Below are 16261 nucleotides of genomic sequence, written 5' to 3'. Positions count from 1 at the left end.
ACAACAATCCCTATGAGGTTTTCCCGATAGATCTTGTTTTCTAACATGTCTCGCCACTTCTTTTTTAACAGCCAGGACTCGGGACTGCCGAATACTATCTGGCATTGCCCGCTTTGGATCTGTCCCTCTTCGGGGTCGCCAAGTTGCAGGGCCGAAAGACCAAATTTCTTCGCCTCTTTCACCTGGTCGTCCATAAGCGCGATCAACGGCGAGACCACAACCACCAGTGGGTTTTCACTAAGCCCCATACGCTTAGCTACCAGCGGAGCTAACTGGTAGATTATACTTTTGCCGTAACCGGTCGGCAAAAGAGCAAAAACGTCCTTCTTGCAAAGGAACGATTTGAGCGCCATCTTCTGTTCCTCTTTTAGAGAAAAAGGCAAGTCTAAATCTTTCATTGTAGCGGCCAAAGCCATTTCAAACAAAAGGTGTTCATCCATAGCCATCTTGCAATGTATACTAATGACTTCAACGGCGCAGCGCTGTCGTCATCTCGCCTCTGGCTCGCCTATATCAGATAACTCGATGTGATTGGTGCAGCTCAGATCGAGGGGCATATTTAATGAGCACCATTAGTCGACACCAGAGTAACTCGCTGAGCAAATTCAACTTGTGCTCTTGTGAGAACTCTGGATTACCAGGGTACCTGAAAGGGCGAAGGCCCTATTGTTTGCCTAAGCATTATTATTAGGGCCCAAGCCCTGAAAGGGCGAAGGCCCTATTGTTTTCCTAAGGATTATTAGGGCCCAAGCCCTGAAAGGGCGAAAGCCCTATTGTTTTCCTAAGGATTATTTATTATTATTAGGGCTCAAGCCTGAAAGGGCGAAGGCCCTATTGTTTTCCTAAGGATTATTTATTATTATTAGGGCTCAAGCCTGAAAGGGCGAAGGCCCTATTGTTTTCCTAAGGATTATTTATTATTAGGGCCCAAGCCCTGAAAGGGTGTCACGTTTTGGGTTTGTTCATGTCTTTTTTCCATGTCTGTCATGTGATCCCTTGTAGTCATGTGATCCTGCCATGTGTTCCCTTGTCTGATGTGTCATGTTGTCATTGGTTCATTGTTTCATTGTTCACAGGTGTCCCTTGTCTAGTCATTAGTCTTGTGTGTATTTAAGCCCTCATGTTTGCCATGTGTCTTGGTCAAGTATTGTTTCCTGTAGTTCTGCTGTTATGTAAGTTCATGTTCATGCCTTGGTTTTTGTTTTCATGCCACGCCATGTTTTTGTTTCATGTTTGGTTTTGTTTATAATAAACTGCACTTGGGTTCTCATTTACACTTGCCTCCAGTGGATCACTTTACAAAGGGCAAAGACCCTTTTGTTTTCTTTAGGATTATTATTAGGGCCCAAGCCCTGAAAGGGTGAAGGCCCTTTTTTTTCCCTAAGGATTATTATTATTAGGGCCCAAGTCCTGAAAGGGCAAACTTTGCCACAGGTCAGAACCCACGGCCATCAGGGCCGGGCTGAAGCTGGTACCCGGGCGTGGCAGGGGGCCTCAACAGTGCCCCCTTGAACGGGATCCGAAAAACTTGGTCCATAAATCGAACATGTTCAACGCATGTTGCATTGGCTCCCTATTAAACATCGTATACATTTTAAAATATTGCTGATTACTTACAAAGCACTAAATGGTTTAGCTCCGCAGTACTTGAGTGAGCTCTTAACGCATTATTGTCTTTCACGTCTATTGCAATCTCAAAATTCCGGCCAGTTGATAATACCTAGAATATCAAAATCGACTGCTGGCGGTAGATCCTTCTCCTATTAATCACCAAAACTTTGGAACAGTCAGACACACTCTGTCAGTTCAAAGCTAGACTAAAAACACATCTCTTTGACCTAGCATACACATAACACATTATAGACTTCTATAATTCCATATTAGGCTGCATAGATTAGGCCAGCCGGAACCGGGAACACTTCCCATGAATCCTGATGTACTCGTTACATCATAAGAAGAATGGAGTCTACGCTAATATTAGTCTCTCTGTTTATACCGAGGTTTACCGCAGTCCGCCGGATCCAGGCCGTATCCAGTATCCGATGAAGGACCTGCGCCTGGACACGACGACAACGCAGTACTGAAGTGTCAACCAGTCTCTCCGTTTACTGAAGTGAGGTGGACCCCGGCCGTATCCAGATCAGATGGTGGATCTGCACCTGGACCCATCCATGACGCATCCCTGAAGTGCCAGCCTCATCAGCCCTGTGAAGGCCTCATCGACACGACCAATCTGACTTCTGACCTGTAACGCTGCCTGGATCATAATCATATACTGTTCGCTCGTTGGCCAGAGGAGAACTGGCCCCCGACTGAGCCCGGGTTCTCCCAAGGTTTTTTTCTCCATTCTGTCACCTGATGGAGTTTTGGTTCCTTGCCACTGTTGCCTTGGCATTTGGCTTGCTTAGTTGGGGACATTTATTCAACAATATTATTGATCTGCCTTATTAAGGGTGGACGATGATGCAATTTTCTTCTAGAAACAAACTTTGTTGTATTATTTTCATGTTATCAGTGTGAAGCTTCTTTGATACAATCTGTATTTTAAAAAGTGCTATATAAATAAAGGTGACTTGACTTGACTCTTTTATAATTGATAATGGTGCACACACAAATCACACACACGTTGGAAAGAATGATACTTTGATTCAAGTATTACTATATCCTTCAGGAATTACTTTTTGGATCAGTAGCCTATTCTAAAGTGAAAAGCATGATAACTCTCTAATAATGTAGTAATTATTATTAGTGGTAGTAATAATTTTGTTTTTATTTATGTATGCATTTATTTATTTATTTATTGCCGTGTGGGGTTGCTCACCCTCGACTGCAATGATCAAAAAGCACGATTGGAAACGACATGCTGACGACACAGCTTAATAACAAGTTACCGTGATTGTTCTCTTTGATTTTGAAACTCTGATACCGCCTTTGATTTCGTAGCGGGTCGGATACACTACTAGAAGAGAAAACGTGTTCATCTTGACTGCACTTATTTCACTCCTCCCTTACTGCAGCTGCCTATTCTCGCCTAAATTTCAGGCGAGGAGCATCTCAAACGAGCCTAATGTCACGCTAACCAAAGGACGACTAAATAGCGACGTAGTCAGACCGTACCATGTTTGCTGGGTAATTACATGCACGCGGTCACCATCCCTCTCGTTATACTCTGCGTGGTCCTTTCTGATTGTCAAGTTATTTAGAGGGTCAGAGGGGAGAATAGGCTAGTCTGAGGAAACGCTGCACAGATACAACAGGGATAAAACACTTAAGCGTAACATAGTGGTTATGTGAAACATATCCTTGCGTTTAGAAGGAAATGTGCGCTAAATTAAGTCATCTGGAGTTCTGATGGATTAACTTGTCAAGAGACGAAAGGACTTTCTCTCGATTTTCTCTTTACGAATAACTTGCGAAGCTTATCTTATTGCAATATCGCAACCAATATTATCGTGTAGAGACTATTGCCACTGGTTTATTAAAGCCTCTGTAATTCTAGGACCAGACCTTGGCTGCCTGTCAATCTAATGATTAAATTAATAACAGTTTTACCATAGTGTGTATTTACCATAGGCTACATTTCATATAAACGATGGACACGAGATGCGTTGTTTGTTTGCTCATTCTCCTGTCTGGACACCTCGTCTTAATAAGTGCTCAAGGGAAGGATTTTAATCAGAGGCAATTTTCCACGGGACCCGTGTCTCCAACTCTCAAATCTGCACTTGGAAAAGACAATGTGGTCAATGAGTCAATGCCTCGACGACCAAGAGTTTTGCCGCCTATGTGCACTGGTCCCACGGAAATCAAGGATACTTTCAAGTATATTAACACCGTGGCTTCATGCCTTGTGTTTGTTGTTGGGATAATCGGAAACTCTACGCTGCTCAGAATCATTTATAAAAACAAATGCATGCGTAACGGTCCTAATATCCTCATTGCAAGTCTGGCGCTCGGGGACCTGTTGCATATCGTGATAGACATACCCATCAACGTGTATAAGGTAAGCACAGTTTGCAGGACAGCTTTTATTTATTTAGTCTTTCATTAAAAAAACACCTTTCGTTTTCTCTTTTAAAACCCTTTTTCCATTTTATGACAGATGTTAACTTGTAAACTCAGTTTACTTGGTTGCAACGTTAATAAACGGTACCTCACAGTTCTGAAGGTCAATGACATTTTATGAGCATTGCAATATTCAACCAATTATGTAGATAAATTCACACATCCTTCTAATTTAACTTTCTCAAGGCTTGAGACATGGGTCCACAATGTAAAAAAATTAAAAAAATAACCAAACTATGTACAATTCAAATAGCAGTTTCTAACAACAGTCTATTTAATTTAAAAAGTCATTGTCAAGGCTGTTGATTTACATTTAACAATGAACTACAATTTGTTGTGCTTTCATCTTTATGTAGATGTTCAAACCCTTCTATATGAAATTTGCATTATTTGCCTTTTAAAGGGGAACATATACATCTGAAAGTTGAAATGAGATCCATACTGTACAGGTCAAAAGTTTGGAAACATTACTATTTGTATGTTTTTAAGTCTCTTCTGCTCACCAAGGTTGCATTTATTTGATCAAAAATGCATGCAGATTTTTTTTTTTACTATTGTGAAATATTCAATAATCCAATTTAAAATAATGGTTTTCTATTTTAATATAGGCCTACTTTAAAATACAATTTATTTCTGTTAAGCAAAGCTGAATTTTCAGCATCATTACTCCTGTATTCAGTGTCACATAATCTTTCAGAAATCATTCTAATATGCTGATGTATTATCAATGTTGGAAACAGTTGTTCTGCTTTTTAGGATTCTTTGATTAATAAAAAAGTAAAATTTTGTAACAATATATGGGCCGTTCTACAGAATTGGAGCAAACTGCTGTCCCACAACAACAACAACAACAAAAAAAAAAAACATTTAAAAAGCAAGTATTCAAATTGTAGATGTTTACACAGATGTTAACCTTCTATTATCTATTGAATTCCACAATAATATTTCAAATATCAGTAAGCTTAATATAAAATCATAATTTATTGGGTAATTTCAATTGGGAGGTGGCTGTCCCGAACCCTAACCCCTACATTTCAACTTGTGAAAATGATATTGATTTTTTTTTCATTGTTGTTTTTAAAAATATTTTTTGATTTCTTTTAAAAAGTGAAGTTTAAAAAAAAAAAAAACATTTATTTTATTTTTAAATCTTGAAACTTTATGTAAAAAAATGCGTCCTGCATTTTATTTTTATTTTTGGTTGTTATTCCAACTGTTCAGAACTGTGCTAGGTAACCATGTGCTGGTTATCATCTTTGAACTAGGCTCAAAAGTATCTAAAATTGTCACTACCGATAGTCACTACCGAAACGTGGTAAAGTTTAGTTTGTGACATCATGGTTTTCTGAGTGTTATTCAATACAATTTAGTTTTTGTGTGTGTACAACTGTTCAGAACTGTACTAGTTAACCATGTGCTGACTAGCATCTTTGAGTTAGGCTCAAAAGTATCTAAAATTGTCAATACCAAAACAGTCATGACCGAAACATGTCATCATTGTTTTAGTAGTGACAAAAGGGAACACATAATCATTTATTTGGGGGAAATAATCAAAATTTTAGTACAGTTATGCAAATCATTAGTATCTTAGTATGTTTTAGTTGTGTTTTAGTATGCGAGTTAAAATTTTGTAATGTGATGTGGCCGCTAACAAAACATTACTGTCACTCCCGAAAATGTGCCGTCACGACCGAAACATGCATGGTTTGTCTAAAATAAAGTTTAGTTGAATTATCAACTAAGATGTTATTATAGTGTTTGGTTCAACGTATATTCAAACTAATGAATCCTTAACTTTGAAATCAGTATGATTACCTTAATGCCTTTTACAAAGAAAGATTGGATTCAAAATACAACAAATCTTATAAATTACACTTGAAATATTGTTAAAATTGTATTGATTTACCTGTGATTTTTATTTTTTTTTAAATGGCAAAAAAAATATTATTGTGTTTCGGCAGTGACAAATTTGGGGAGAGGAACAAAAAAACTTTATGAAAACACAATATAATAATTAACTGCACAGTTACTAGAAATGTGTACCTTGGATATCATACAATTTGCATACATACAAAATTTGTGGAAAAAGACCAAAAAAATCAAGACGTTTCCAACTTATAATAACTAATAACTGTGTATCAAATCAGCATATTAGAATGAGTTCTGAAGGATCATGTGACACTGAAGACTGGAGTAATGCAAATTCAACTTTGCATCACAGAAATAAATTATATTGTAAAGTATATTAAAATAGAAACCCATTATTTTAAATTGTAATAATATTTAACAATATTACTGTATTTTTTCTATATTTTTTATCAAATAAATGCAGGCTTGAAGAGTATAAGATATTCCTTTCAAAAACATTAAAAATAGTAATGTGTCCACACTTTTGACTGTTCCTGTACATCTCAAGACAAAAATCTAACATGCTGTTGATCAACAAATGTGATGCAGCATTAAAAAGGGAGAATATAAGATTAATATAAAGATTCAATCGAATTTCATATTTAACAATAAAAAGAATGGTAACGCTTTACTTAATGCCTTTATTTATAATGCATTATACCCATAATGTATGTTATAATGCATTATATCTTTTCATAAATAACTGTAACCAAAGTTAAAATGCATTCAATTTGCACATTCCTTGTTACATCTGAAATTGTTTGTCTGTCATGTGTTTCAATGCAGTATAATTTCTAAAGGTGTGTTCAATGAATAGATAAGTATTATAATGTATTGTAACTGTGGTTACAATTATTCATGAGACCATACAATGCATTATAAGGTGCATTACAAAGTCAAGTCAAGTCATCTTCATTTATACAGCACTTTTAATAATGTAGATTGTTTCAAAGCAGCTTTACAGAGATAAGCATATCATTTAAAGTAACAGAGATTGTTTTGGCTTTATAGCGGTTCTTTAATAAAGTTATTTTCCAGCTAAAGTTAGATTTGATTGATTCGCTTCCGTCGCAACGATTATTTGTTATTAAATTAGGGGCCGCTAAGACGACACCATTCTCTCTACACAGACTTTAAACGCGAACCTGTGATAAACGCTGATGCCGTTCACATGCGCATTAAGAATTGGTTCTATAGTTATGTGCGTTTGAATATATGTGCGCAGGTTTGGAATTCCCTACAAACCAAGCCTAAACAAATTACTGATCTTTCCTTATAAATTTTGATACAGAATTTTATTTTATTTTGTCACTTCGGGGTAGGTACGCAAAACGAATTTTCCCGACAATGCATCATCTGTAGAGTGGTAAAGGCATCCTCCATAGGGAGAGACTAGTTGGCACTTCAGCACTGCGTTGTCATCGGGTCCAGGTGAAGGTCCTTCGTCAGATCTGGATACAGCCTGGATCCGGCAGGCTGCGGGAAAACCTCTGGATAAACAAAGACACTAAAATTAGCGTAGATGCCATTCTTCTTATGATGTAACGAGTACATCAGGATTTATGGGAAGTGTTCCCGGTTCCGGCTGACCTAATCTATGCAGCCTAACATTGAATTATAGAAGTCTATAATGTATTATGTGAATGCTAGGTCAAAGAGATGTATCTTTAATCTAGCTTTGAACTGACAGAGTGTGTCTGCTTCCCGGACAATGTTAGGAAGACTGTTCCAAAGTTTCGGTGCTAAATAGGAAAAGGATCTACCGCCAGCAGTCGATTTTGATATTCTAGGTATTATCAACTGGCCAGAATTTTGAGATCGCAATAGACGTGAAGGACTATAATGCATTAAGAGCTCGCTCAAGTACTGCGGAGCTAAATCATTTAGTGCTTTGTAAGTAATCAGCAATATTTTAAAATGTATGCAATGTTTAATAGGCAGCCAATGCAGTGTTGACAGAACCGGGCTAATATGGTCATACTTCCTGGTTCTGTTAAGAACTCGAGCTGCTGCGTTTTGAACTAGCTGTAGTTTGTTTAAGCGTGCAGGGCAACCACCCAGTAGGGCATTACAATAATCTAGCCTTGAGGTCATGAACGCATGAACTAATTGTTCTGCATTTGTCAATGAGAGCATATGGCGTAATTTAGATATATTTTTAAGATGGAAAAATGTGGTTTTACAGATATTAGACACGTGATTTTCAAATGAAAGATTGGTATCAAAGAGCACACCCAGGTTCCTAACCGATGACGAAGACTTAACAGAGCAGCCATCAAGTGTTAGACAGTATTCTAGGTTATTACGTGTGGGAGTTTTTTGTTCAATAATTAGAATCTCTGTTTTTTCATAATTTAGAAGTAGGAAATTACTAGTCATCCAACTTTTTATATCAGCTATGCATTCCGTTAATTTTGTGAATTGGTAAGTTTCGTTAGGTTTTGAAGAAATGTACAGCTATTGTTTTTTGGTTTTGAGTATTGTCAGCATAACAGTGAAAGCTAATTCCATGTTTCCTAATGATATCTCCTAATGGTAGCATGTAAAGAGTGAACAGCAGCGGTCCTAGTACTGAGCCTTGTGGTACGCCATACTGAACTTGTGATCGATAAGACATCTCTTCATTTAGTGCTACAAACTGATAACGGTCAGATAAGTATGATTTAAACCATGCTAGTGCAATTCCACAAATGCCAACATAATGTTCAAGTCTATTTAAAAGAATGTTGTGGTCAATGGTGTCAAATGCAGCACTAAGATCAAGTAACACTAATAGAGAGATACAACCACGATCAGATGATAAGAGCAAATCATTTGTGACTCTAACGAGAGCTGTCTCGGTACTATGGTACGGTCTAAATCTGGACTGAAAATCCTCGCAGATATCATTTCTTTCAAGAAAGGAACACAGTTGTGATGATACTGCTTTTTCTAATATCTTTGACAGAAAAGGCAGATTCAAGATTGGCCTGTAATTGACTAATTCTGTAGGATCAAGTTGCGTTTTTTTAACAAGCGGTTTAATCATAGCCAGCTTAAAGGTTTTTGGTACGTATCCTAGAGACAAAGACGAATTAATGATAGTAAGAAGAGGATCTATGACCTCTGGGAGCATCTCTTTCAGTAGGTCGGTATAGGGTCTAACATACATGTTGTCGATTTAGATGAATTAACGAGTTTGAAAAATTCTTCCTCTCCTATAGCAATAAATGAATACAATTTTTCCTCAGGGAGACTAAAATGCACTGCCTGATGTGATACTGTAGTAGACGGTTGCATAGTTATAATTTTGTCCCTGATATTATTAATATTATAAGTGAAGAAGTTCATAAAGTCATTACTGCTGTGTTGCTTGGAAACTTCTGGGCTTGAAGCTTTCTTTTTAGTTAGTTTAGCCACTGCTTCAAATAAATACCTAGGATTATGTTTATTTTCTTCTAATAGGGTTGAAAAATAAGCAGATCTAGCAGCCTTTAAAGCCTCTCTGTACGTAATTGAGCTCTCCTTCCATGAAATCCGAAATACCTCTAGTTTTGTTTTCTTCCAGTTGCGCTCCATTTTTCTGGCTGCTCTCTTAAGGGCCCGAGTGTGCTCGTTGTACCATGGCGTTGGACTATTTTCTTTAATCTTCTTTAAGCGCAACGGAGCAACTGTGTATAAAGTGCTGGAAAAGAGAGAGTTAAAAGTTTCTGTTGCAATATCAAGTTCTTCTAAGCTATCCGGGATGCTGAGATGATGAAACTGATTAGGAAGATTATTGATAAAGCAATCTTTAGTGGCAGAAGTGATAGGTCTAACATAACATTACATTATCATAACACGGAGTCGGCTTTGCAGCCTTGGCTAAATGTAATTTACATGAGACTAGATAATGATCTGAGATGTCATCGCTCTGCTGCAGAATTTCAACGGCATCGACATCTATTCCATGTGATAATATTAGATCTAGAGTATGATTACGAAAATGAGTAGGTCCTGACACATGTTGTCTAACTCCAATTGAGTTTACAATGTCTTTAAATGCCAATCCCAATGCATCTTTTTCATTATCTATGTGTATATTAAAATCACCAACAATTAGTACTTTATCTGTAGTCAATATTAATTCTGATTAATTCTCTCCGCAAATTCTTTGATAAAATCTTTATGGTGCCCTGGTGGCCTGTATACAGTAGCCAGCACAAATCTCAAACGTGATTTATTGTTTACACTATATAATTTTACATTAAGCATCAACACTTCAAAAGAAGTATATTTAAAACTAGATTTCTTAGTGGTTTTGAAAATATTACTATAAATTACAGCAACACCTCCCCCTTTGCGTTTCAGACGAGGTTCATGTTTATAACTGTAATCTTGTGGGGTTGACTCATTTAAAGTAATGTAATCGTTTGGTTTTAGCCAGGTTTCTGTCAAACACAGCACATTTAGGTTATTATCTGAAATCATATCATTAACAATGAGTGCTTTTGGAGTAAGCGATCGAATATTCAGCAAGCCAAGCTTTAACATTTGCTCATCTGTATTATATCTGTTTTTTATTTGTTGAACATCAATTACATTTTTAACCTTAGATGGGTTTGGACGTTTTTTGGATTTCCAAATTCGGGGAACAGACACAGTCTCTATATGATGATATCTAGGTGAAAGAGGCTCTATGTGATGGGATTTATCTGACCTTGGTGACGCGAGGCCGCTAGCAGACAGTCGGTTAAGCCAGTCTGTCTGCTTCCTGACCTGGTGCCCAATTTGTCATTTTTTATCTCTAAGACTATGAGCCAAATTACTAGAGAGAAGAACAGCACCATCCCAGGATGGATAAATACCATCTCTTTTCAACAGGTCAGGTCTGCCCCAAAAACTTTTCCAATTGTCTATGAATTCTATATTATTAAGTGGACACCAATTAGACAGCCAGCCATTGAGTGAACACAATCTACTAACTATCTCATCACTCCTGCGAACAGGAAGGGGGCCAGAGCAAATTACAGTGCTTGACATCGTACTTGCGAGTTCACACACCACTTTAATATTAATTTTGGTGATCTCCGACTTGCGGAATCGAACATTATTAGTGCCGACATGAATAATGATCTTAGAGAATTTACAATTAGCATTAGCCAGCACTTTTAAATTTGCTTTGATGTCAGGCGCTCTGGCTCCCGGCAAACATGTGACTATGGTGGCTGGTGTCTCTATTTTCACGTTCCGTGTGATCGAATCACCAATTACTAGGGCACAATCAACAGAATTCTTAGTGGGTGTTTCACTGAGTGGGGCAAATCGATTTGTTATGGTAATCAGAATGGAAGAGTGTTTTTTTGATCTGCGACTAGAGCAATCCCTCACTGTCACCCATTTGCCTTGCTGCGCAGGCACTAATTCAGCCGGAACCGAATCATGCAAAGAGTTCACTATGCTAGGCGCATCCAAAATAGTATCTAAAGCTCTAGCACTCTTACTATCCTCAATTAAAGTTTGGATGCGTGTCTCTAGTTCTGAAATCTTCTCCGTCATCCTAACTGTCTCCTTGCATTTATCACATATAAATCCTATAATGCCGACAGAGAAGGCTATGCTAAACATGTGTCATGAAGTGCAGGTGACAATAACAGGACAAGACATTACTCACCGTGTTTGTTGACTGATTCTTACTCACCTGGGCTTTTTATGAACTCAAAGGCGCGGGCGCGCGAGAGAAAATAAATAAAAAATAACTGAGCGCACAGGTGGCGCGTTAACAGGCTAGCGAATTACTAGCATGTTGTGCTAATAATAACGGAAGCTAGCGATGTCAGGTTAATCTGAGATGTTGGGTAAACTGTATTTAGTAAACAACTAGAAATGATAGTAAATGAAAATGATGGTTCAAAACAGAAAGAAATACGAGGCTAAGACGGAGCTTACAGCACCGAAGCAAACAAACTCACAGCAGGCAGCGAGGCAGACAGGAGCAATCGATCAGCGATCCAAGCAATCAGCAAAAGCCCATAATTCTGCATTTTTTATGGGATTTTAATTATGCACAACAAAGCATAATTATGCATTAAAAATGCTTTTCTAACCGGTCCTACTTGAACCGGCATCTCCGCCATGGTAGGCGTGTGCCCTAACAAGGACGCTAAAGAAAGTAGTCTCTAGCGTCGGCCACTATTGTGCCTCTTGAGGCCAGGGGAGTGAGGTTTACATGCACAGCTCTTACTAGCTTGCTACTGTTACACTTTTATAATGCATTATATATAAAGGCTTTAAGTAGTGTTACCAAAAATAACCCACCAAAGTCCACCAATATTTTCTCTTATGGGTTGTGGCCCGGCTTTTAAGCCCTTTATAAAGTATGTAGAGCAATCTGAGAAAAAATGACAGCTCCAGCTCATCAAAACATCCATGATCTAACTCCATGAAACACAAAATTTTTCTTTTACAAACTAGGAAGTCCTACATCCTTTTCAACACTGGGCTTTTAACAATTGGCTCACTAAAAACAAGGTATAATTGTGTAGTCATAACAGCTCTTCTGGAAATATTTGGTTGAATTTTTTTTCTCCCCTGTGTAATTTTCTGTTGGCACTTATTGACACAAAAGTAACTGTCTTTCAGCTTCTGGCGGAAGATTGGCCATTTGGTGTTGGACTTTGCAAACTGGTTCCTTTTATACAAAAGGCGTCAGTTGGCATCACAGTGCTGAGTTTGTGTGCACTGAGCATAGACAGGTATCTGTATTTTGTTGTATTTGTTTGCTCTTAGCTCTTAGATAATATCTAGTAACACTAATTAATTTTGCTTCTGGCACTGATCATTGTCCCAAGGTTTCGAGCAGTGGCATCATGGAACCGCATTAAAGGCATTGGCGTCCCCAAATGGACCGCTATTGAAATAATTCTGATATGGATGCTGTCCATTATACTTGCAGTGCCAGAGGCCATTGGCTTTGATATGATCACAATGGACTACAAAGGAGAGCTGCTTAGAATTTGCTTGCTCCACCCTATGCAGAAAAACGAGTTCATGCAGGTCAGTTTGCATGTCATACAATAGTTGGATCAACTAAATTTTGGACATGACACATAATAATTGGACAACCATGAATATGATAATAATTACTTGTCAGTGGTAATTTGGTATATTTGTTCATTTCCAGTTTTATAAGTCAGCCAAAGATTGGTGGCTTTTTAGTTTCTACTTCTGCATGCCGCTGATGTGTACTGCCATCTTCTACACTCTTATGACCTGTGAAATGCTTCGAAAGAAGAATGGAGTCCAAATTGCACTTAATGATCACCTAAAACAGGTCAGAGCACTCTGTCCTCTATGACTTTTGAAAGTGCACTTTATATTCTTTTAAGAGAGACCATACACTCCCTATACAAAATAAAGACATAATTTTATACTGCCAATGGGACGTAAAAAGCTTGTTCACTTTAATAACTTGTCCCAAAGTTTGTTACTCTGGGGATAGTTTACTTGTCATTATGTCTTAATCCACTATGATTGTCTCTAAATCAAAATAAATAGGCAAAAGACATGATTGTGCTCTACAGAGACGTGAGGTGGCTAAAACCGTGTTCTGTCTGGTGCTAGTCTTTGCACTGTGCTGGCTTCCACTGCACCTCAGCCGTATTCTAAAGCTTACCATTTATGATGAAAGAGACCCTAATCGCTGTGAGCTTTTGAGGTAAGATCACATCAACTATCTTCAAAGGCTTCATTTAAATTTGGCTTTCAGAGGACAACAGTTCTGCCATTTAATCTAGAAACAAATAATCTCTCTATTTTTGGTACATCATAGTCTTAATAATAATGAGTCTGTTTGTTTGTTTGTTTGTTTGTGTTTTTGTTTACCTGTAGTTTCTTCCTGGTTCTTGATCATATTGGGATCAACATGGCATCAGTGAACTCATGCATAAACCCAATCGCTTTGTACATGGTTAGCAAACGCTTCAAGAGCTGCTTCAGAGTAAGAACAGACTGACAGACAATGATGTACTCCTATGTAAAAATATTAAAAATACAGTAATAATATATTGGCAAATTTAGGTAAAATAAAAACTCCTATGTCAATGTACTAAATAATGTAGATATATGGCTACCATTTATATGAAGTTGTCAGTGAAAACAAAAATATAAAAATTTCTCATCACTGAAATGAAAGTCTCTGCATATTATAATAATGTGATAATATCTGCATATGATAATACAAATGTTTAATACATAGGGACACTTCCCACAGAACTTGTTTTTGCATTCCTACTTTTTGTTTTTCTGTATAATATGCATTAGACGGGTGTCTTGCTAGCTTTAAACATGAAATGCTGTTTTGAAACATTCATTGCGTGTGAAAGCCACATTTTATGATGCCATGCAATTTTTATGATGCCATGTCATGTTATAAAATGTTTAACTTAAAAAAACAAAAAACAAAAAAAAAAACATGTTTTAAGATTGTGCATTCATTCTTTTCAGTGTAAACGATTTTCAAAGATTTCAATATTTAGTTTGTTCACCTGTATATTTTAAGGCCTTATTCAGTTAATCTTAATTGTCTTGCAAGTGTGAGCTATAGGCATCATTCAGTAGTTTATATGATTAATAATACTTTTCTTCCTCTGTTCCCTTCCAGTCATGTCTGTGTTGCTGGTGCCAGCCTCCTGAAATGTTAGCCATGGATGACAAGCAGTCCTGCATGAAGCTGAAGGTGACTGAGCGAGGATCCGAACAAAGCAACAGCCGTGCCTCCAACAAATACACGTCAACTTAGGCACTGATCTGCATACAGGTATCGGCGGCCTACCAATTGCATTTAACATTTAGCTAATACCATGAAACCTAACTCTGAGTCAGCTGGAGGGATACTCATAACAAGTTAATGTGGTGCTACAGTATGAAAGTTCTATAAAATCTAGTTTTTTTTTTTTAGAGAAGGTAAAAAGGTATTGTAATATATCTTTAAGTCCCAGTTAAATGTATCTTTTTAAGTCCCAGTTTTTACTCACTCCTGGCATCATTTTACATGTAGTGTTTGGAACTGCTTTAAGTTTTATTTAACATTGGCATCCAGAATTTTTTATATTATGATAATGTTTAAGATGCCGGGGGGGGGGGGGGGGGGGGGGGGGGAGGGGGGAGGGGGGGACAGTCAAATTCAACTGACTGATTTAACACTGATTCAATATCTCAGCACTGACACTGTCACACACTCTGAACAACACTGCTCACAAGTTTTGCCCAACCTTCATACATTCATGCTTCACAGAAATATTAGACCAAACTTGAATGTGACTTCACATGCTCTCTGTAGTTCCCTGTACATTTAAAGATTTTCCAAATGTTATAAAGCAATTGACTGTAAGAACAAGGGTGGGTTTGTTTTTGGTGCACATGTTTTTGTATGGAATTCCCCTGCAGCCTTTTTCATGGCAGAAATTGAATTAACCCTAATGCAGAAGAGTATATTACTAATGTTACTGATATTAATATTAGCTTTGAAATACACTTTTGTGGGGGGGGGGGGGGGGGGTTTATCAGTGTTTGTCAATTTTGTACATGCTTGCAAATTTAGACTGTGATTATCTCATCTGTTTTATAATGGAAACGCAAGATTCAAATTAGATCTAGAGTTTTCTTTGAACCTTTACACAGGTTGTATGATTAATATCCAACATGACCCAAGGCCTCAAACATTTTACTCATCATATTATAATTCACATAAATCACATAACATAATCACTTCATCATATTATAATTCCTGCTGTCTCTGTTCACTTCCTGTTTTTTGTAGTTCTTCTTTCTAATGTTTATGTATTTCTTTGTTGTATTGTCCATCTATTAGGTAAGACATTTTTTCTTAAATTTATTGCTATGCAAATCTTAAGACAATAAAGACAGAAAAGTATGTTTGCACTATTTGCAGTTGACTGTGGTATCAATGTGCTATAAAGTCGGAGTTGTTAAAATTAGCAATAGAAGTTTACTAATATTAACCAATGAAAGTGTTCCCTTCATTATTTTGCTAAGGCAGATGAACTCAGGGCTTTAAAATCACATCAAGTCAGTGGAGCACAATCTTTCTCCTCAAGGTATTTGTTTGAAAAGTAAAACACGTCTAAAAGCTTGTCACTTTTTATTTTAACGATAGCCTGCACCATTAGTACATTGAATTATTAACATCATGGAGACAAGACATCAGGAATAGGAAGTCAAATAAATAGTGATCAAAAACTTATGCATTTGGACATGTCCTTGTCTGCCATGTTGGAAAATAATGGGTACACTGTAAACAACAAAATGT

The 16261-nt window shown here is 37.3% G+C and overlaps 2 protein-coding genes across 2 annotated transcripts in view; both read left to right on the top strand.

Moving 5' to 3' along the window:
* LOC307145102 (uncharacterized protein) overlaps nucleotides 1–16261 on the top strand; it is a 590539-nt gene that overhangs the window by 208793 nt on the left and 365485 nt on the right. The gene's annotated exons all lie outside the window — the stretch shown is intronic.
* ednrba (endothelin receptor Ba) lies at nucleotides 2823–14968 on the top strand. Its single transcript, XM_079859599.1, has 7 exons — nucleotides 2823–4003; nucleotides 12574–12686; nucleotides 12783–12987; nucleotides 13115–13264; nucleotides 13515–13648; nucleotides 13822–13930; nucleotides 14594–14968. The coding sequence occupies exons 1-7, from the start codon at nucleotides 3593–3595 to the stop codon at nucleotides 14729–14731; spliced, it is 1260 nt and encodes a 419-aa protein (XP_079715725.1). The 5' UTR covers nucleotides 2823–3592; the 3' UTR covers nucleotides 14732–14968.

The sequence above is a fragment of the Squalius cephalus genome, assembly GCF_949319135.1.
Source record: "Squalius cephalus genome assembly, chromosome: 2".
NCBI classification, from domain to species: Eukaryota; Metazoa; Chordata; class Actinopteri; order Cypriniformes; family Leuciscidae; genus Squalius; species Squalius cephalus.
The sequence above is the reverse complement of the archived record's forward strand: the minus strand, read 5'-3'. Positions and strand labels throughout refer to the sequence as shown.

Coding starts and splice junctions, on each gene's coding strand:
- ednrba (XM_079859599.1), top strand. CDS start 3,593: ATGGACACGAGATGCGTTGTTTGTTTGCTCATTCTCCTGTCTGGACAC. Junction 13,265..13,514: donor TTAATGATCACCTAAAACAG/GTCAGAGCACTC, acceptor TGTGCTCTACAG/AGACGTGAGGTGGCTAAAAC. Junction 13,649..13,821: donor AATCGCTGTGAGCTTTTGAG/GTAAGATCACAT, acceptor GTTTACCTGTAG/TTTCTTCCTGGTTCTTGATC.